Source organism: Macaca thibetana, chromosome 3 (genome assembly GCF_024542745.1).
Source record: "Macaca thibetana thibetana isolate TM-01 chromosome 3, ASM2454274v1, whole genome shotgun sequence".
NCBI lineage: Eukaryota > Metazoa > Chordata > Mammalia > Primates > Cercopithecidae > Macaca > Macaca thibetana.
Window position 1 is genome coordinate 75,700,191 of NC_065580.1, and position 22,154 is coordinate 75,722,344.

The 22,154-nt window shown below is 38.8% G+C and overlaps 1 protein-coding gene across 3 annotated transcripts in view; it reads right to left on the reverse strand.

The window, feature by feature from the left end:
- SLC25A13 (solute carrier family 25 member 13) overlaps positions 1-22,154 on the reverse strand; it is a 200,205-nt gene that overhangs the window by 145,985 nt on the left and 32,066 nt on the right. For all 3 annotated transcript variants that reach the window (XM_050782911.1, XM_050782912.1, XM_050782913.1), the window contains one exon: positions 18,268-18,410. In XM_050782911.1, coding sequence (XP_050638868.1) covers positions 18,268-18,410 — 143 coding nt within the window. Of the gene's footprint in view, positions 1-18,267; positions 18,411-22,154 lie in introns of those variants that run through there.

Consider the following 22,154-nt stretch of genomic DNA (forward strand, 5'->3'; position numbering starts at 1 on the left):
AAAAAAAAATCATGAATCCAGGAGCCAGTTTTTTGGAAAGATTAACAAAACAGATAGAACTCTAGCCAGACTAATAAAGAAAAGAGAGAAGAATCAAATAGATACAATAAAAAATGAAAAAGGGGAGATCAGCACTGATCCCACAGAAATACAAACTACTATCAGAGAATACTGTAAACACTTCTACACAAATAAACTAGAAATCTAGAAGAAATGGATAAATTCCTGGACACATACACCCTCCCAAGACTAAATTAGGAAGAAATTGAATCCCTGAATAGACCAATAACAAGTTCTGAAATTGAGGCAGTAATTAACAGCCTACCAACCAAAAAAAGCCCAGGACCAGATGGATTCACCGCCAAATTCTACCAGAGGTACACAGAGGAGCTGGAACCATTCCTCCTGAAACTATTCCAAGCAACAGAAAAACAGGGACTCCTCCCTAACTCATTTTATGAGGCTAGCATCATCCTAACACCAAAATCTGGCAGAGACACAACAAAAAAAGAAAACTGCAGGTCAATATCCCTGACGAACATTGATATGAAAATCCTCAATAAAATACTGGCAAACCGAATCCCACCACACATTAAAAAGCCTATTTACCATGATCAAGTCGGCTTCAATCCTAGGATGCAAGGGCTGGTTCAACATACGTGATAATCAATAAATATAATCCATCACATAAACAGAACCAATGACAAAGACCACAGAATTGTCTCAATAGATGCAGAAAAAGCCTTCAATAAAATTCAACACCCTTTCGTGCTAAAAACACTCAATAAACCAGGTATTCATGGAATGTATCTCAAAAAGAATAAGAGCAATTTATGACAAACCAACAGCCAATATCGTACTAAATGGGCAAAAGTTGGACGCATTCCGTTTGAAAACCAGCACAAGACAAGGATGCCGTCTTTCACCACTCCTATTCAAAACAGTATTGGAGGTTCTGGCCAGGGCAATCAGGCAAGAGAAAGAAATAAAGGGTATTCAGATGGAAGACAGGAAGTCAAATTATCTCTGTCTGCAGATGACATGATTATATATTTAGAAAACCCCATCACCTCAGCCCAAAACTTCCTTAAGCTGATAAGCAACTTCAGCAAAGTCTCAGGATACAAAATCAATGTTCAAAAATCACAAACATTCCTATACACCAATAAAAGACAAACAGAGAGCCAAATCATGAGCAAACTGCCATTCACAATTGCTACAAAAAGAATAAAATACCAGGGAATACAACTTACAAGGGATGTAAAGGACATCTTCAGGGATAACTACAAATCACTGCTCAAGAAAATAAGAGAGGACACAAACAAATGGAAAAACATTCCATGCTTATGGATAGAAAGAATCAATATTGTGAAAATGGCCATACTGCCGAAAGTAATTTATAGATTCAATGCTATTCCCATCAAGCTACCATTGACTTTCTTCACAGAATTAGAAAAAACTACTTTAAATTTCATATGGAAACAAAAAAGAGCCTGTATAGCCAAGACAATCCTAAGCAACAAGAACAAAGCTGGAGGCATCATGCTACCTGACTGCAAACTATACTATAAGGCTACAGTAACCAAAACAGCATGGTACTGGTACCAAAACAGATATATAGACCAATGGGACAAAACAGAGGCCTCAGAAGTAACACCACACATCTACAGCCATCTGATCTTTGACAAACTTGACAAAAACAAGAAATGGGGAAAGGATTCTCTATTTAAATGGTATTGGGAAAACTGGCTAGTCATAGGCAGAAAACTGAAACTGGACCCCTTCCTTACACCGTATACAAAAATTAACTCAAGATGGTAAAGATTTAAACGTGAGATCTAAAACCATAAAAACCCTAGAAGAAAAACTAGGCAATACCATTCAAGACATAGGCATGTGCAAAGACTTCATGATTAAAACACCAAAAGCAATGGCAACAAAAGCCAAAATTGACAAATGGGATCTAATGAAACTAAAGAGCTTCTGCACAGCAAAAGAAACTATCATCAGAGTGAACACGCAACCTACAGAATGGGAGAAAATTTTTGCAATTTATCCATCTGACAAAGGACTAATATCCAGAATCTACAAGGAACTTAAACAAGTTTACAAGAAAAAAACAACTCCATCAAAAAGTGAGCAAAAGATATAAACAGACACTTCTCAAAAGAAGACATTCATTGTCCAACAAACATATGAAAAAAAGCTCATCATCACTGGTCATTAGAGAAATGGAAATCAACACCACAATGAGATATCATCTCATGCCAGTTAGACTGGAGATCATTAAAAAGTCAGGAAATAACAGATGCTGGAGAGGATGTGGAGAAATAGGAATGCTTTTATACTGTTGGTGGGAGTGTAAACTACTTCAACCATTGTGGAAGTCAGTGTGGTGATTCCTCAAAGATCTAAAACTAGAAATATCATTTGACCTAGCAATCCCATTACTGGGTATATACCCAAAGGATTACAAATCATTCTGCTATAAAGACACATGCACACGTATGTTTATGGCAGTACTATTCACAACAGCAAAGGCTTGGAACCAACCTAAATGTCCATCAATGATAGACTGAACAAAGAAAATGTGGCACACATACACCATGGAATACTATGTAGCCATAAAAAAGAATGAGCTCATGTCCTTTGTAAGGACATGGATGAAGGTGGAAACCACCATTCTCAGCAAACTAACACAGGAACAGAAAACCAAACACCGCAAGTTCTCACTCATAAGTGGTAGTTGAACAATGAGAACATATGGGTACAGGGAGGGAAACATCACACACTGGGGCCTGTTGGGTGGTGGGGGGCAAGGATATATTAGGAGAAATACCTAACGTAGATGGGTGCAGCAAACAACCATGGCACTTGTATACCTATGTAACAAACCTGCACGTTCTGCACATGTATCCCAGAACTTAAAGTACGATAATAAAAAAATGGGGGGCTTCAAGAAGAACAGATGATTCCAGGTTTGGGGCAGGAAATATATAAAATAACAACCTAGTTTGCCAGAAATCAAGGAAGCTACCAAAATCAATGGATCATATCAAAAAGGACAAAAGAGATAATATAAAAGGGTTCCTAGTGGCCAAAGATAAGATATTGCAGTTAAAACACAAACAGAAAAACCTATAAGTTCATAATAATCAATATAAAAAAGACCCCAATTCCCCCACCTTACAAAACACAACTCATTGAAGTTACAACAGCACCAACTCCTTATGCTGAGAATTGGCTCAGACCAAATAAGTAATTACATTGACTCTCATCTCTAAGCATATATCTCACAGCCTGCCTCTCTAATTGCATGTTTAACAGGGATGTCAATATTCAAATGTCCTAAAGAACTCTTAATTTTGCTTCCAAACCTACTCTTCTCCCAACATTCCCTATCTCATTTGCTTATATTGCCATTCCCCATATTTCATATCTAATCCATCAATAAAATCCCAAATCCAACCACTTCTTACCATTCCACTCTAGTCTTGCCATCACCTTTTACACAGATTACTGCAGCACAGTCCTAATTTCCCTTTCTTCCACTGTCACCCACTTCATCCCATTCTCTCAAATCAGCCAGGCAAAACCTTTCAAAATGTAATGCAGATCATGCTATTCCCATGCTCAAAACTCCCCAATTACTTCTACTACTGTCAAAATACAATTCTACAACATCTACATAACCTGGCCCCGGGATACATTTTTACTTCTTTCACTCTCCTATCAACCCTCTCTACTAGCTGGTCTCTTTGCTGCTTCTCAAATATGCCAAGCACCCTCCCCTCTCAGGCTCTTTGCACGTTATCTCCTCTATTCTTCTCTATTGAGAAGGCTCAATCCCTAGAGTCTCCCACAGCTCACTCCTTCATTCAAGCCTCTACCCAAATGTCACTTTTCAGAGAGATCTTCCCTGACCACTTTACCAACCATAGCACTTTCATAAATACAACAACCTACCTCTGTATTTTGTTTACATTATCTGTTTGCTATATAAAAGCACACTGTTTAGAACGGTGCCTGGCACATAGTTGGTGTCAATATATATTTGTTAAATGAGTTACCAAATCTGAAATTAACCTATATTTTTCAAGTATCAAAGTTCTCTCAGATGTGTAGCAGAAGGTCATTTTACCTTACCATATATATCATTTATTTCAGAGACTAAGTTACTCTATAATTTCTGACAATTAAGTTCTTTCACCAGTTATCTTCTTTCACCTTTTGCATATTACAGACTGAAGATCTCAAAATCTTTACATCAGATTGCAAGAGAAGTCTTACTTTACTCTCAAAAACCTTCATTAAAATCTGTGAATCTCACTGTATTTACTAGGAAACGACTCACTGACAATCATGCCACAATTATGCCACAATCAATGGGAAAGTTGGGTACTACATTTCCTAACGTTTCTGTCTTAGTCCATTTTATGCTGCTAGAGCAGAATACCTGAGACTGAGTAATTCATTTTAAAAATTTACTTCCTCACTGTTCTGGGATTTGGAAGTCCAAGATCAAGGCACTGGCATTGAGGGTTTTCTTCTGGGTCGTCCCATGATGGAAGGCATCGCATGGGCAAGGGAAAGAGAGGGGGAAGAGGAAAACTCATCCTTTTATAAGAAACCCATTCCTGAGATAAAGAACCCCCTCCTATATACCACATGCCTGCGATAAAAGCATTAATATATTCATCTCTTAAAGGTCCCCACCTCCCAACATTGTTGCAATAGACTAAGTTTCCAACACATGAACTTTCAGGACACATTCAAACTACAACAGTTTGCTTCATGAATTCCTCACAGCTTAGTACAAGACTGTTTTAATTTAAGCAACCCCACATCCTGTACCTCTAATTCTGACATTGGTAAAGAAGCAGATTTGCAACTAGCTAGGAAACAGAGCTTACATTTGATTTCCTTTCCTTTAAAATTTTAGATTTAATTTTTAAACACCTATGGTCTAGATCAAGCAAACCAAACAATTAATCCAGCCGATCTTCCTACACTAACACCAAACAACGAAAAAGGAAAGGAACAGTATTTGCTCTTTCAAGCATTCACTGAGCAGCATCATATGCTGGGAAGAATATGGAAGAACTGTTGGTATTTTAAGCTGGCCCAGTAAAGATACTTATTCTTATTCTGAGAATATGATATGCAATGGTAGCTCAAGGTTCAATATAAGAATAGTAAAAAAGGGAAAAGTGTTCCAAAGTCTCCTCAGTCAAAAAAAAAAAAAAAAAAAAAAAAAGAGTAAGAGGTAAGCAAGGCCAGTTTTTCATCAGTTTAGGTATGGGTGATGAAGAGGCTCTCATGGAGGTTTTATGTTCACCTCATGTTGGTCAAATATGAGGGCTAATGACTACTCTCAAGGGCAAAGAATCTTGCAAAGGCCATCAGAACTTCTAAGCAAAGACATATGCTAAGTTCTTGTGCAAAGCTCAATTTTAAACATTCTTCTCTACGCATAGAAAGTTTCATGGTAGAGCAGATTGGGCACAAGCCAGAAAGAACTGGGTCCAAATGCTAGTTCTACCACTCATTAGCTATATGACTTTGAGCAAATTATTTAACCTCTCTAATTCTCCACCTCCCTTTGTAACATGGGGGGTGAAAATATTTATTTTAAGGCCTTGTATGAAGATTGAATAAGAAAACAGGTGGAAATTGTTAGCACCAGATATGGAATCCTATATATGCACAGTAACTATTCATTTCCTTCATCCTTTGGTCCAACCATGTAGGAAAAATATCAGCATAGCTACTGCTCACAGAATATTTTTATTTTATAAGTTCTTTAAGAAATAAAAGTTGCCCCTCTCCAAGCTTCCTCACCTCTCTGCAAAGATCCCTATCACCCAGCAGGCACAATCTGGAGTCTACCAGGACTAATTACATTCTTCTCTTTATTCTGTGAATGTCAGCCTTGACCAGCAGTCCCAGACACCTGGGTTACCCTTTACCACTCATATCTAATCCCCGAGAGGCCCTGGACTTTCCCTATTCTGTCATCATCTCCCAGAAACCCTCCAACTGTGTCCTCTAGAATTCAATGTACAGTGACCAAAATCTCCCCCTCAATCCCGTCTATAAAATATCTCTTCACTTTCTTGCTCTAACCAATACCTGACAGTCCTTGAGGACAATGCTTCCATTGTAGACCCTTCTCAGGTACGGATGAGCTTTCCTTCTGCAGTGCTGGGTTGCACCAGGCCTATAAGCAGGTTGGCTAGTAAATTCCATATTCTCCTTCCTAACCCCCATCCATTCAAATATTCACATCATCTGACTATACCATTCAGCATACCTCTTGCTTCTGTGACCTAATAACCCTGGATTCCCCTCTCACCCCGTATTTTAGCTCCTGGCTCGATGACACTCTCTCAACTCCTATCTTAGTTCTCAATATTTTCAACATACTTATCCTTCAATATACTGATCCTTCAAACACTAAGGCCTCCAAATACATTAACTCATCTCTTCCTATGGCCTTTCTTCTATCCTTCCTCCGTCACTCACTCCCATGGTCACACTCTAGACTTTACTTGCCATTACCAAAAACTCCTTTTTCTCAATTTCATGCATCTCACTTTATGGCCACTATCTTCTAGCCTTCCTGTTCAGTCCCTCATAAACATATCCCATTGATCAACAACCTTCAACCATGCTGAAATTCACAATTCATTAAGCATGCCACCTTCTCACCATCCCTCATTGCATCCTACCCAATGTCCTCTCTTTGCTCCTTGCCCAGACTAAATCTATAGTCTATCATCATAATTACTTACTCCCTTGCACGCCCCTGCACCTACCTCCCTGGAACCTGGCCTATTCTGGATTATTCAATGGCCATGACCTCAACCCTAGCTACATCCAACCCTTACTATCTGGACCTGAACAGCTGACCTTACCTGAAAAACACACAGCCACACTAACTCATCTCACTTTAAATTTCATGATCACTAATCCTCAGGTAAGCACTCAAGTGGCTCCTGCCCAGCCATCATGCTGTTCCTTACACATTCACCCTCCCACTTTTAGATAACTATGTAGTATACAAATCTCTCTCCACAAACTGCCAATACCTCAACCTGCACCTCCATCTCATCTATTTCCTGGAGAAAAACCAAAGAAACCAAAAGACAACCTGCCCCAAATCTCACCACTACATCTACACTCTGCCTCTACCCTAGTCTCTACCTTCTCTTCTATTCTTCTAGCTCAGTGTTTCTCAAAATTTTTAGGTCTCAGGACCTCTTAACACGGTTGTAAATTGTTGAGGTCCCCAGAGAGCTTTTATTAATGTGGATTATAGCTATCATATTTACTGTACAGAAATTAAAATTGGGAAATTTAGAAAATATTTATTTCATTAAAAAGTAACTCTATTACATGGTAATACAAAACATTTGTATGAAAAAGAACCATACTTTTTTTACTTTTAATGGTAGAGACAGGGTCTTGCTATGTTGGCCAGGCTGGTCTCAAACTCCTGGCCTCAAGCGATCCTCCTGCCTCAGCCTCCCAGAGTGCTGGGATTACATGCGTGAGCCAGCACACACTGCCAAAGACCTATATTTTCTAAAACAGAAAATTTAGTGAGAAAAGCAGTTTTATATCTTTACAAATCTCTTAAATGTCTGACTTTAATGGAAAACAGCTGCATTCAATCTGCTGTAATATGTTGTTTTGGTTGAAGAATATGAAAGGATTTCAGTCTCACACAGATTCATAGTTAGAAAAGAAGTATTTTAATGGCCATTTTAGATAATTAGGGATGTTCTTCTTTGATACAACACCAAATCCCAATAAGTAAAGTTTCTTAAAGACTAGTGGCAATGTGCAATCTGAAACTATGTTAGTGAACTTTTCTCCTCTCTGTTACCTTAAAATTCATCGGTCTATGACTCACTTTTCAAACTATCTTTTACTCATGCATAATTTTGTAACACCATGCACTCCAGTCATCTGGGAAAACACTGTTTCTCTATATTATGCAGATCATCCAAATGTTAGGAAACTTCATTAAACTATATTTAAAAGCCACATTCATTAACATCACCACCAATGACATCAGAAAGTCTTTAAGTATTAGGAAGATGAAACATGAAAATTTTAAATCTTTCAAATAAGTCATTCTTTCCAATAAAAATGGTAGCCCGTATCCCCTAGAAGAAGACTAGCTCAACTAGCAACTCAAAACAAGTACTTTTCCTCAGACAACCACCATACTACATTGAAGAGTTCTTTATGCATACTTACCATTACTCAGAATTTTAAAATGTAATCTTGTGTAATCAAGATTTAATAAAATCAGTGATTTTGACTGCTTCAAAGACATTCTGAAGCAGAATCAGTATGATAATGATGATGATTAATGTGTAATGAAGAAAATAATGATTGCTTACTCTGTTTGGATTGGTGTCTGTCTTATTCTGTTCAGGTTATTACAACAAAATATCCTAGTACTTGGTAATTTATAAGTAACAGAATTTACTGCTCACAGTTCTGGGGGTTGGGAAGTCCAAGATCAAGGCAGCAGTAGGTCTGGTGTCTGGTGAAGACTTTCTCCTTCATAGATGGTGCCTTCTTGCTACATCCTCACATGGCAGAAGGGACAAACAGGTTCCCTCAAGCCCTAATCATCTCCCCAAAGTTCTACATCTTCACACTATCACCGTGCAGGTTAGTTTCAACATGAATTTTGGAGGGACATCAATGTTCAGACAAAACCTTATTTGCCATTAAGCCACCAGAAGTTTTATTCACTATTGCTTTCAGAAACATCAGCTCAAATATCAACATGGTGAAAAAGGCAGATTATGCTTTTACTATTGTGCAAATAGTTTTGACTTCCTGGACTTCTGAAAAGTTCTCAGGGGCTTCCAGGAGTCCACTGGCTACACTTTGAGGTCAGGTGTTCTAGTTGAACTCTCCATGCTCTTACAAGAGGCCAACCTTCTAGATAATGCTCCAGAATGTCTTTCCTTTCTCTCCTACATTGTCAATGTTATCTACTCTCAAATGAGTCTTTCCCATTGGCAGACATTATTTATGCACCTAGAAAAAAACCTCCTTCAACCTCCCTTTTCCTTCCAGTTATGGCCTTATTTCTCACCCTTCCTTTTCAATAAAACTCTCCAAAAGAAGGCTTGGATTGGTAAGCAGGAGGAGCCAGGTAAGAGGAGAAGGAGAGCTATCTGTACATATGAATGAGAAGCAAAATCAGCAACCAGTCAGCAATCAACCCTTTCTGAAATTAAAAAGAAAAAGAAAACCCAGGCACCTGACATTCCTAGAGATTTTCTAATACATCAGCAACATAATACAAACCTTTTTAAAAATTCTTTTTAATTTACTGCCTGTAGACAGTGTCTAGCCACCACATTGCACACACACCCCCCCCCCCCATGATTTCAGACATCAAATATTAACACAAAGTGAGTAATGCTAAAAGAAAGGGGGTTAATCAGACACCTTGAGAGAAAGGAAAAAATAACACTGATTCAATGAGAGCTGTTAATGAGGCTTTTTGTTTTGGTAGATTAATTTGGGAGTCTGATGACTAAGAAGAAAATCTAAGCTTCTCAGGTGACTGCTATTGATTACTATCAAGGTTTTTTTTTTTAATTGAAGAGATGCTTTTGCTAAATTCTATAGTTTATGAATTTCAGGTGTTTATCTGAAATCTATGTCTACCCTAATAGTATAGAAAACTTTCCTCATTAGCAAATTGAAAGACCTCCCTTTATTGATTCCGTATTATAACCTGACAGATGATGAACATTTCAGGCTGTGAACTGCTGATGTTTAAATACATCACCCTAATACTCTTTAAGTATTGCCAATTGTAAACCTCATTAACTCCCAGCATGTGGCCAAGGCCTGGATTTCATCGTGACAGCCTCACAAAATGAAAACAGGTATATAAAAATCATTTTATCATCAACATTATTATATCTTCCTTCACCTTGTGAAATCTTTAAAAGGCCATATATTTTTTCCTCAGAAAAAGAATAGCAAACATAGGAAAGGCAGAGAACATGCTTTATTTATATAGGCCACACATTTCTAATCTTTAGATTTTTTTTTCATCTTTTTCTTCTTTGATGCCCTTATTCTTCATGCATCAAAACAGGAACTGTCCAGTACTCAATCTCTTTACTCTGAACAGAAAGGAATTATTTGAGGCCAGGCATAGCGGCTCACACCTATAATCCCAGCACTTTGGGAGGGCTGAGGCAGGTGGATCGTTTGAGGTCAGGAATTCGAGAGCAGCCTGGCCAATATGGTGAGACCCCATCTCTACTAAAAATACAAAAATTAGCCGGGTGTGGTGGTGCATGGCTGTAATTGCAGCTACGGGGGAGGCTGTAGCAGGAGGATTGCTTGAGCCCAGGAGGCGGAGGTTACAGTGAGCTGAGATCATGCCACTGCACTCCAGCCTGAGACTCTGTCTCAATAAAAAAAAAAAAAAAAAAAAAAAGAAAAATTATTTAAGGGTTTGATTATATTGCTGTCATTTTGGTACAACAAAGTGGCAGGGGGCTGACAAGGTAGTATAGTGAATCTGTCAGCCTCATCACTAGCAAATTGAGACAACTAACATCCCTTTTCCAAAAGAAGCGCCAACTTCTGTTCGCACGTGGAGTGCAAAGAGGTTCCACACTGGAGATGAAAGACATATGTGTGGTAAATTCCTATGTGACCCTAGCAAGCCGACTGGATCCCTGAGCCACCCGGTGCCCACCCCACAGACAGTGCTTGGTACCCGTAACCCTCAGTGAGTCAGGCACTCAACACCTCCAGCTTATTCTAGTCCCACGTGGTCTTCCCAGGTGAGAAGGTCAGTCACAAGTGAAGACAGTTTTTTAGCCTTGACTCCCTTTAACAAGACAACAGTCAAAAACAACAACAAATAGAACATTTGCAAAGATCAAAGGAAAGATTTTCACCTTGCTCTTAACAGACAAGTTGTGTGAATAATGTATAAAAATTACACTTAGAAGATATACAAAGCTTTATTCTCATTTTGAATAAAAATAATAATAATCACAACCAAATCTAAAAGGTACAGTTCAGTTATGTGGTTCAGTATCAGTAAGGAGGTCTAGGCCCTAAGAAGTCCTTAGAGTCCCACCTCCTCCTCAAATGCTGGGACAAGCCCTCTTCACTCATTAAGGCCCACCAAAAACAAAAGGCTTCCAGCCCTAGACACTCAAAGTCTCCTCTCATCTCCCTTACGGAACTTCATAAATTGATTAAACCCATCATTAAGTAGATTAAAACAGTGGAATGCAGGGAGGTCTAAACACAACAAAGAGTATTAACAGCAAGTATGCTGTTACACAGGCAAATCATGCCAATCCCCTCATTCAAATTAGCCTTTGATGGCTCTCCAGCACTCTCAGGATAAAGAGCTCCAATCCTTAACATGAGGTACAAGTCCCTACACAGTCTGGGCACAGCCCACCTCTCCCACCACCATGCCCTGCACTTCCGTGCTCCAGGCATGCCAGCCTCTGCATTTCAAAACACAGGGCCTTTGCAAGTGCTGTTCCCTCTGCCTGCAACTCTCTGTCCTCTGTACTCCCACCTCCAACTCCTGCAGCTCAGATGTCACTCATGGAAAGTCTTCCCAACTTCCCAGTCCAAATGAAGCCCCTATTTGCTGTTACTCACACCATCCCTCTCTTTCATGGCAGTATCACATCAATTCACATTTCTTTCAGGCTCCCTGATGAATATCTATCTGCTCCATTAAATTAGAAGTTCAAAGAGGGCAACAAGCACTTTGCTTTTTTTCCACTCACCATGTTATCCTCAATATACACAACTGTGCCAAGCACAGAGACGAGGTTCCCAAAGAGCTGCTGAAGGACTGGAGAGTGTTCAGAGAGAAGCTCCAGCACGGAGGGCTGACCAAGGCACCCAAGGCACTCACGCATCATTCCATTAGAAACAAGAGTGCCACAGAAAACAGGATCCCTCCCTCAGCAAGCTGGAGGTGTTAAGGCCATAAGTGCACAGGCATTTAAATTCCCTGCCCGGAGTTCCACCCCAGCCCACACATAGGTGAAGTCTTTAGAAAGCGGCCATGACCTCACAGAGACAGTTCACAATAAGGGTCTCTGCCTGGAAAATGTCTGGATCAAGCCAAACTACCACTAGAAAAAGATTTTTTCTGGATCAGGCTGGTCCTTGGCAAAAGAAAATTCTTCACAACTATAAGCTTTCTGATGTCCCGGAAAAAAACAGCTACATGAGTGTATTCATTTCCTGGGGCCGCTGTGACAAATTACAACGGGAAAATAAAACTGGTACACTGAAGAGGCATCTGCACTTCCAGGTTCACTGCAGCATTATTCACAATAGCCAAGATATGCAATCAACTCCAGTGCCCATAACAGATGAATGGATGAAGAAAATGTGATACATGCACACAATGGAACACTATTAAGCCTTTAAAAAGGAGATCCTCTCACTTGTGACAATATGGATGAACCTGAGGGACAATATGTTAAGTGAAATAAGCCAGGCACAGAAAGACAAATACTACATGATCTCACTTATACATGGAATCTAAAAAAGTCAAACTCATAGAAACAGAGAGCAGACTGGTGGTTGCCAGGGCCTCGTTTGGGGGAAGGGGACAGTATGGGGAAAGGCCCTGGGGTGATGTTGGTCCAACAATACAAAATTTTAGTTAGAGGAGTAAGCTCAAGAGACCTATTGTACAACATACTGACTATACTTAATAATCATATATTGTATACTTGAAAATTACTAAGAGTAGATTTTGAGTGTTCTCAACACAAAAAGAAATAAGTATATGAGGTAATGGACATGCTAATTAGCTTGCTTTAGCCATTCTACAATGTATACATATTTCAAAACATCACGTTGTACATCATAAATATATTCAACCTTGTCAATTAGAAAATATAAATAGCTGGAGCTAGGTGCGGTGGCTCACACCTATAATAATCCCAGCACTTTGGGAGGCCAAGGCAGGTGGGTTGCTTGAGATCAGGAGTTCGAGACCAGCCTGGCCAACATGATAAAACAATGTCTCCACTAAAAATACAAAAATTAGTGGGGCATGGTGGTGGACCCCTGTAATCCCAGCTACTCAGGAGTCTGAGGCAGGAGAATTGCTTGAACCAGGAGGCAGAGGTTGCAATGAGCTGAGATCGTGCCACTGCACTCCAGTCTGGGCAACAGAGCAAGACTCCATCTCAAAAATAAAAAAAATATAAACAGCAAAGTTCAGTGGCACATGCCTGTAATCTCTGCTACTCCAGAAGCTAAAGCAGGAGGATAGCCTGAGCCTAGGAATTTGAGACCAGCCTGGGCAACAGAGGAAGACCTTTTGCCTAAAAGTAAAATAAAATATAAATAAACAAATAAATAAAACAAATTACCATAAATTGGGTTGCTTAACACAATAAAATTTATTCTATCACAGTTCTAGGGATGAGAAGCCCTAAATCAAGAGTTCAATAAGGCCATAGACTCTCCAAAGGCTCTTGCGGAAAATCCCTTCTTGCCTCTTCCAACATCTGGTGACTCCAGACATTCCTTGGTTTATGGCTGCATCGCTCTAATCTCCACTTCCGTGGTCACCCTGTCTCTTCCTCTTCCCTGTTTCTGTGTCAACTCTCCCTTTGCCTCTATCTTCTAATGACATTTGTGATGGAATTTGGAGCCCACCCAAACAATCCAGAGTAACATCTTCATCTCAAAATTCTTGATTTAACCACAGATGCAAAGTCCCTTTTTCCAAGTAAGGTAATATTTACAAATTCCAGGGATTAGGACTAGATCTCTTTGGGTGGCCATTATTCAGCCTGTTAAGGTGAGTAACAGAATTTGAAATATAGTTTCCATTCATGGGCTTTTGTGAAAATGCTTCTTAGTACATTTAACTAAATTTAGTCAACAAATTGATACAAAACTCTAATTTGATTATTACACATTATACACATGTACTGAACTAACACTTGGTATCCAATATGTACAATTATTACACGCCAACTAGAAATCAAAGGAAAAAAAACTGAGATGTTCAAGGTTTTTGCAACTAAAAGATTTGTTATAGGGCAAAGGATTAAGGCCATCTAACATTTTCCGTGTCACAGTAAAACACTGAGATTTAAGATAATACAAAATCTAAAAGCAAATGTCAACTAAAGAGGACTGTGCGATTATGAGAAGAGGCAGCTCAGAACACTGAAAAGGCCAAGGAATTTAAAACCTGACAGGCCTGAGCACCTTTTAGCTACAAACTGTTTAAATACCAAGAGCTTCAGACAGCTCATCGATAAAACCAAGAAAACAAAGTCAGCCTTTCAAATCTGTCACAAACTTTTGAGAAAATACGCACATTATGTTATATTATATATGTAAAATATATGTTACATTGTTGTTATCTGATAAATGTAAGTCTGAATTTTTGGAGATTATATGTTTCAAAAAAAGAAAAAGCATGTCTATTACTGGGAAGGGGGATAAAATAAAAGGCAAAGTACATCAGAAGGTATTCCAATTATTTATTATTTTATGTTATTTTATTTTATTTTATTTTATTTTATTTTATTTTTGAGACGGAGTCCCGCTCTGTCACTGAAGCTGGAGTGCAATGGTACGATCTCTACTCACTGCAGCCTCCAGCTCCTGGGTTTAAGTGATGCTCTTGCCTCAGCCTCCCAAGTAGCTGGGATTACTGGTGACAGCCATCATGCCCGACTAATTTTTTTGTATTTTTAGTACAGATGGGGTTTCGCCATGTTGGTCAGGCTGGTCTCGAACTCCTGACCTCAGGTGATCCGCCTGCCTCGGCATCCCAAAGTGCTGGGATTACAGGCATAAGCCACTGCACTCAGCCTATTTATTTATTTTTTTAAATATTTTTGCTCTTTCGTATACCTTCAGAGGTCTTCCAATTCTATCAAATAAAGGCCCATAAACACACTAATGTATGTAGGAACCAAAATTTTCACAGAGAGAAAGAGATACAAAATTTAAAAAGCAAAGAAAAATACTATAATGTTAAATTTAAAAGGAGATGTCATTAGGAACTTTTAATTTTTTAAAGTTTGTATATTTCCCAGCTCTTTCCACTGAAAAGTCAGAGGAGTAACACCCTGGTAATAATAAGCCAGTGCCCAGAGCTTTGTTTCTCAGCACCATTCCCAAATAAAAGGAATGAGACCTTCTTGTCGGGGCGGCGGGGGGCGGGGGGGGGGGGGAAGTGATTTCCAGGTCAAAGGCAGGAACAGCCCAAGGTGAACCTGGAACAACTAATTTGTCAAAAGCCTGGAACAACTAATTTGTCAAAAGCACGGAGCATCTGAAAGCTGAGAATAAGAAGCCAGCTTGAAGCCCAGCCCTCCCACTGACCACATTTGAGACACTTTGCATGTAAGAGCATACTGGTAATGGAGTATAATACAGAATTAAAGTAAGTAAATCCAGTAATTTATGTTGATATAAAAGATTAAAAGAGAAAGAAAAGGGGGGGAGGAAAGAAAGTTTCTGTTTACTAAAGAATGTTGGACAGTAAGTATAGGAGAAATTATAGGATTAGAAAAATCGCCACCTTTTAAACATCAATAGAATAACGGATTCAGCAAAGAATCATCATCGATGCTAAAACCATTAGGTGAAAGGTTGCTGGAGAAAAGGATATCCATGTGATCCTGATGTATCATCCCACAGATTATCTACTCATATATAACGACAAAATGGAGTCTTTACAATGGAAATATCAGGTGGATGCCACCTTCATCAACTGATCAAACAGCATCACCAACGCCTGGACACTATCCCTCCTGAGGACATACAATAGGTAGTAAAGAATAGCTCCTAACCTATACCCCAAAATGTATCCGGAATTGAATCAGACAATGAGGAAACAATCAGACAAGTCCAGAATGCAGGACCTTCAACAAAATAACTGGCCTGGATTTCAAAAGTCAGTATCATGAAAAACAATATAATGTTTCTGTTCTGTTTTAGAGTAAAGGAGACATAACAAAATGCAGTATAATCTTCAATAAAAAAACAAAAAAGAAACAAGAATAGGCAAAGAGCCATTTGAGGTAGGGAAGGGAGGTGAAGACACCAGCTCTGTAAATATACTTGAAAGTTCTAGTATATTTAAATATGGATTAGACATTAGCTGATATTTGACATGATCATTAATTCTCCTAAGTGTGATAATAGCATGGGGGTTCATGCAGGAGAATGTTCTTAGTCTCAGAAGATAAATGCTGAAATATTGTGATGCATACAATTTATACTTAACCAAAAAAAGAAATTATGTGTGTGTTTGTGTGTAGAAAATGTGTGTGTACAAAGAGAGCACAAAGATGGTAAAAATGTTAATAAAAAGTCAATCTAGGTGAAGCATATAGGTTGTGTGCTCACTGTATTTTTCTCTCAACTTTTTTTGTGGCTCAGAATTTTTTTCTGTAGTTTAAAATTTTTCCAAATTAGAAAAAACTGATCTCAAATATTAAGGCAGATAATTCATGTTGCATGTGAACTTGGTCACACTTCCTCTGAACCATGAGCCATTGTAGGGAGTGAAAAAACAATCAGATTTTCCACAGAAAAATGCTTGCTGGAATAAGTCTATGTTTTGCATAGCTTCAGCTTAAATGAACTACTGTGAAATACACCCCAGCCTTTTCCTGCGCCACCCTGCTCATATACTACATTTTCCTACCAAGCAAAGACTCCACCTTGGGGTGAGGGTAGAAAACAAAGGTAAGAAGGTTAAAAAGGAAACCTTCTGCCGCTTGAACAGAGAGAGAAGGCATAATCCAACAATCCTCCAGAAAACTGCAACAAGTAGATCATCTAATTCCCTGCCTGCTCCCTCCCACTCATCAAGGTCTTCATTTTACAGGAGGTCCTTTCCATTAAAAAAAAAAAAAAAAAAGGGGGGGGGGGGAAAGGGTGACAAGTGCATAAATAAGAAAAGGAAAGTGCCAGTGAAAACTGAGAGTATTTGAAGTACACAAAGACATTATACATGGGTTATATTTCAAACCACTGCATGTGGGAAAATCAGACACATGAAGATTCCAATAAATAGAGAAAATTCAGTGCTAGAGAACTCCATCTCAGAGTGGTAGGTAACTGCAGTCTGTCAAAAGGGTGCTGGCAAGCAGCAGGAACAGAAGCGAAGTCTCCTACAGTTTACCTAGAGAAGGAAGAAGGCAAGGTCCTTTACAGTTTACCTAGAGGTTAGTTCTTGTACATTATACTTTGGCTATTAGCAGACATTGGTGTTTGATTAGCAAGAGTCCAGAGTCCAAAATTCTGTGTTTAATGGTAAAAGCCACTGCAATCTTATACAGCTTAAGAAAACCCCATCTTTAAAATGAAAGCAGAAGGCCAGATAAAGTGGCTCATGCCTGTAAATCCCAACACTTTGGGAGGCCGAGGCAAGCAGATGGCTCGAGCCCAGGAGTTTGAGACCAGCCTGGGCAATAGAGCAAAACCCCATCTCTACAAAAAAACACAAAAATTAGCTGGGCATGGTGGTGCACGCCTTTGGTACCAGCTACTCAGGAGGCTGAGGTGGGAGGATCACTTGTACCCGGAAGACAGAAGTTGCACTGAGCCAACATCATGCCACTATACTCTAGCCTAGGCAACAGAGTGAGACCCTGCCTCAAAAGAGGGGGGAAAAAAAGTTCCAACAAAATGGAAGCAGAGAAGACTGGTAGGGAAAAAAAGAATCCAAAGGCATTCTGCAGTGTGTCCTATTTAATTCTATATGGTACAGTTTCTTTCCTCTAGCTTTTGCAGAGTGCCTTTCTTGGGGCTTTGGAATCACATGTGAATTTTTAAAGGCGATTTGATCAGAAAGAAAGATTACAGAAAAGTTAACGTTCATAGAGCTATGTTGTACATTTACTCCCAATTTTACAGCCGCCTTGAAAAATACCAAAGGCATATAAATACTGTCATATATCTGCACACCACCACCTTGATGACAACAATAGTTCTCGGAAACGGTAAAGTATTCTTTAAACAAGTCAAATATATACATACTGAATCCCCAACTTGAAACAATGATTGAAGGAAATAATTATTACTCAAATAATGTAATAATAGTAGTAGTAAGTACAGAAAATGGTCCTAAGAGATGGAAAGGTATACATTTAATCACTTCCTGGTCATTAGAGCAAAAGAAAGCTGTTTCAAACAAAAAGAATTAAATGAGATAATTAAAAATAAACATACCCATCTTTGGTCTGATCCACCACTCCACTTAAAAGTTCCACAGTCTTTGGATTAGGCTGGCTTTCTCCAAAAATGTTCAAGTATCGAGTGACAAAGTCATTGGGGGACATGAAAAATTCACCATTTTTCTCAATGCTTGCATACTGTTTTAAAAAAAAGAAAAACAATATTTTATATATTTGATTTTCAGAAGTATATAATCATGGGATCGATATGTGAAAAAGCTCAAAATATCCAAATGATAAAATATCAGATATGATTATGTACTCTTCACAATGACCATTATCTCCCAACACTTCAAAGAAAAAACAAGTCAAATTTTATGTGTATAAACTTAACTGGGAGCAATGTTTTCCCACAGGGACATTTGGCAATATCTGATGGCAATTAAGATTGTCATAACATGCGAGGAAGGGCGCTACTGACTCCAGCGGGTAGAGGCCAGGGATGTAGCTAAACATCCAACAATGCGCAGGATGACTCCCGGCAACAGATGGTTCTCCAGTCCAAAGTGTGGGCAATGTCCAGGTTCAGAAACCCTGGTTTACAGAAATTTGGAAAGACAAACTATGTCTTGCTTTTTAGCAAAGGCACATAGCTTTAAAAAAAAAAAAAAAGTGGAACTACGAAGTCATGGAGACAAACAACCTAATTCCTTTGCCCCGTTCCTGCTTTAAGAGCATCAAGGATACAAGAAAGGATGGCAAACAAGCTAAGCTGGAAAGCAAACTACTAAGTGCACGTCATCTTGGGCAATCTTATGGAGGGAGGCAGTAAATGCTGCTCCAGTTACTGTCCTCTCCATTCTAAAGCATTACTATGCAGAAATGCTCAGTAAGAATTAGGTGGCATACAATGCTTCCTCACAGTGTTCTCCTAAGGTCTGGCCCTTGATGTGATAACACTCCAGCCTGGATAAGAGGGGGCCCACTAATTTCTGTTGCATGGAGCCCTAAGGGTAGAAATGCTGAGAAACTACATGGGATCTTGTGGTGTCCTTATGAAGCAGGACACGGCCTCTTGATCCTGGGGACAAAACAGTGGTTTGGGGACTCAGGATGTAAGGACAGTGCATCTACAAGAACAAGCCTAGCTGGGTGACAAGAACCACACTGGTAGCCATAGTGATGGAGGGTGCGCAGTGAAGTGCCAGGGCAGTGTCTCCCCTCTCTCTCTAATCCAAGTTAAGCCTGATAAAAACTGTTTGTAAAAGTCACTTGTCATTTCTACATTTCAATTCCAATGCAGACTAAGGCTTTGCTCAGATACTCAGTAATAATAAGCTTTGGCATCCCACGGGCCTGGACTGTGCCTCTTACCACCTGAATGGCCCCAGGTAGGTAACTAAAGCTTTTGGTAACTCAGGTTCCTCATTCATAAAATGAGTAGAACAACATTACAGCTTCATAAGACAGATGCTAGAAATAAATGAGATAATCATGTCATCTACTTAGCACAATGCCCTATACACAATAAGTACTTTATATTACATAAATGTTCTATAGTATTGTCTTACAGGTAACATTTTTTTAGCACACTACAAGGAAAAGCCTCAAAGATGCCCCAGTGATCCTACCAGTCTTCAGTTAGCACTTAATTCAGCTTTTTGGACACGTAAAGAATTATAGTTTGATTTTCCTAATTGAGCCAAAACAAGATGAAAATATAAAGGAAATATCACTGCTAATTAGAGCAATCCTATGACTTAGGAGTTATACTACCTAAGCTTGCCCCTGATAGTGAATAATTTATTTCAATATACAATTTAACTTTTCTAGTACCAGTAGACATTTCCAGTTTTTAGTATTTTTAAATAAAGCTAAGGTAGCAAGCTTTGTATATAACATTTGTCCAAATTCCTGGCAATTTTCAAAGGCTAGGCTCCCAGAAGAGAAATCGTTGAGTCAAAGGAGAGGAACTTTTGGGCTCTTGGTACTTATTATCACACTGCTCCCCGGAAAAGATTGTACGAATTTACACGCCCACCAACAGTGTGTGAACATGCCCTTTACTCGCTTTGGTCTATTATATTTGTTGCAAATATTTTTCCGTTTGGTATTTTTATATAATTGAGTCTATAGAATTTTTTTCTCCTTTGAAACTTCTTCCATTACTTTTCTAAGCTTAGACACTAGTTGTATTAGTCTGTTCTTACACTGCTAATAAAGACATACCCGAGACTGGGTAATTTATAAAGAAAAAGAGGTTTAATGGACTCATAGTTCCACATGGCTGGGGAGGCCTCACAATCATGGTGGAAGGCAAATGAGGAGCAAAGTTACGTCTTAACATGGCGGTAGGCAAGAGAGCTTGTGCAGGGGAACTCCCATTTGTAAAACCATCAGATATCGTGAGACTTATTCACTACCACGAGAACAGTATGAGGGAAACCACCCCCATGATTCAATGATCTCCACCTGGCTCCACCCTTTAAATGTGGGGATTATTACAATTTAAGCTGAAATTTGAGTGGGGACACAGCCAAACCATATCACCAGTCTTTCTTCATTTCAGGACTAAATATCAGAGAGTTTCTCTGAGTTTTTTTAAACTCTGCTCTCCCTGCAGCAGTGAGCAGAGGGTCCCTATAGGGGGAACGGACTATATCCTTATAGCCACCACATCTTTAAAATGTCATTAATCCTTCTTTGAGAATATTTTTCACTAGCGACCTGAAGCCTTCCTCCCTTACAATTTTCGGGAGTTTTATTATGATTACACATACACCTGCAAAATGGGAAGAGTTTTAGGAGTTCTCATATAATGTTGTATAATACTTATTGTCATCACCAAGAAATACCACCATACCCAGTGAAGATGACAGCAAAGGAAACCAGAAGGAACCTATCACTACAAATGCCCATTCCCCAAGGGCAGGGGTCGTATCTGGCCTGCTCACCATCAGTCACAGTAAATTGATAAAGGTTTGTAAGCTGTGAATGAGCCAGGGTAGAACCATAATCATCCAGCTGCCCTATTGCCATGAATCACTCACATCCTGGGACTGAAGGACAAATCCCCTACTGTTTTCCAACCACTGAGAAGGTACACACAACAGGTCACTGCATCTGCCCATCCTTTACTTCGATTCCCTGTTATAGGGATGAAACACAATATAATTAAGGATTTGAATCTGGATTGGGTATTTCATATTAGGGAACTATCATTAATTTTATTAGGTGCACAATGGTATTACAACTGTGTAGGAGATTGTTTTTATTATTTGAAGTTCTATGCTAAATTATTTAGGGTGAATTATAGTGATAGCTAAGTTATATTTACATTAACATAAATCAGAAAAAAATGTATAAACTAATATGACAAGTATTACTTTAAATTAGATGATGGTTATGTGGGTGTTTACTACTCTATTTTCTGTATGTCTGAAAAATTATCACAATAAAGTTAAAAATAAATTTAAGAAACATAAATGGTCAATAAATATATTGCTCTATTTATTTAAAAAATGAATATTTTAAATAAGATACAATTTTTCAACTAACAGATTGGCATAAAGTCTTTTTTGTTGCTGCTACGGTATTTTTTTTCATAATAATCTGAGTTGATATAATGTAGGAAATGAACACTTACATGTTCCCACCCAAAATATATATTGAAACAACCTTCACGAGAGGCAGTCTACCAAGAAGAATCACAAGCCTTAATATGTTGTAAACCCATTCTAACCCAATGGTGCCACTTCTAGGAATTTATCCTAAGAAAATAATGCTAGCTATATGCAAAAATGTAGGTACAACACTATCATTATAGTGCTGTTATGATAGTAAAGCACAGGAGACAACTAAATATCCAATAATAAATAGTGGTTCGATAAATTAGCACAAAACAGAAACAGCCATATGTAAGAATATTATGTAGCATTAAAA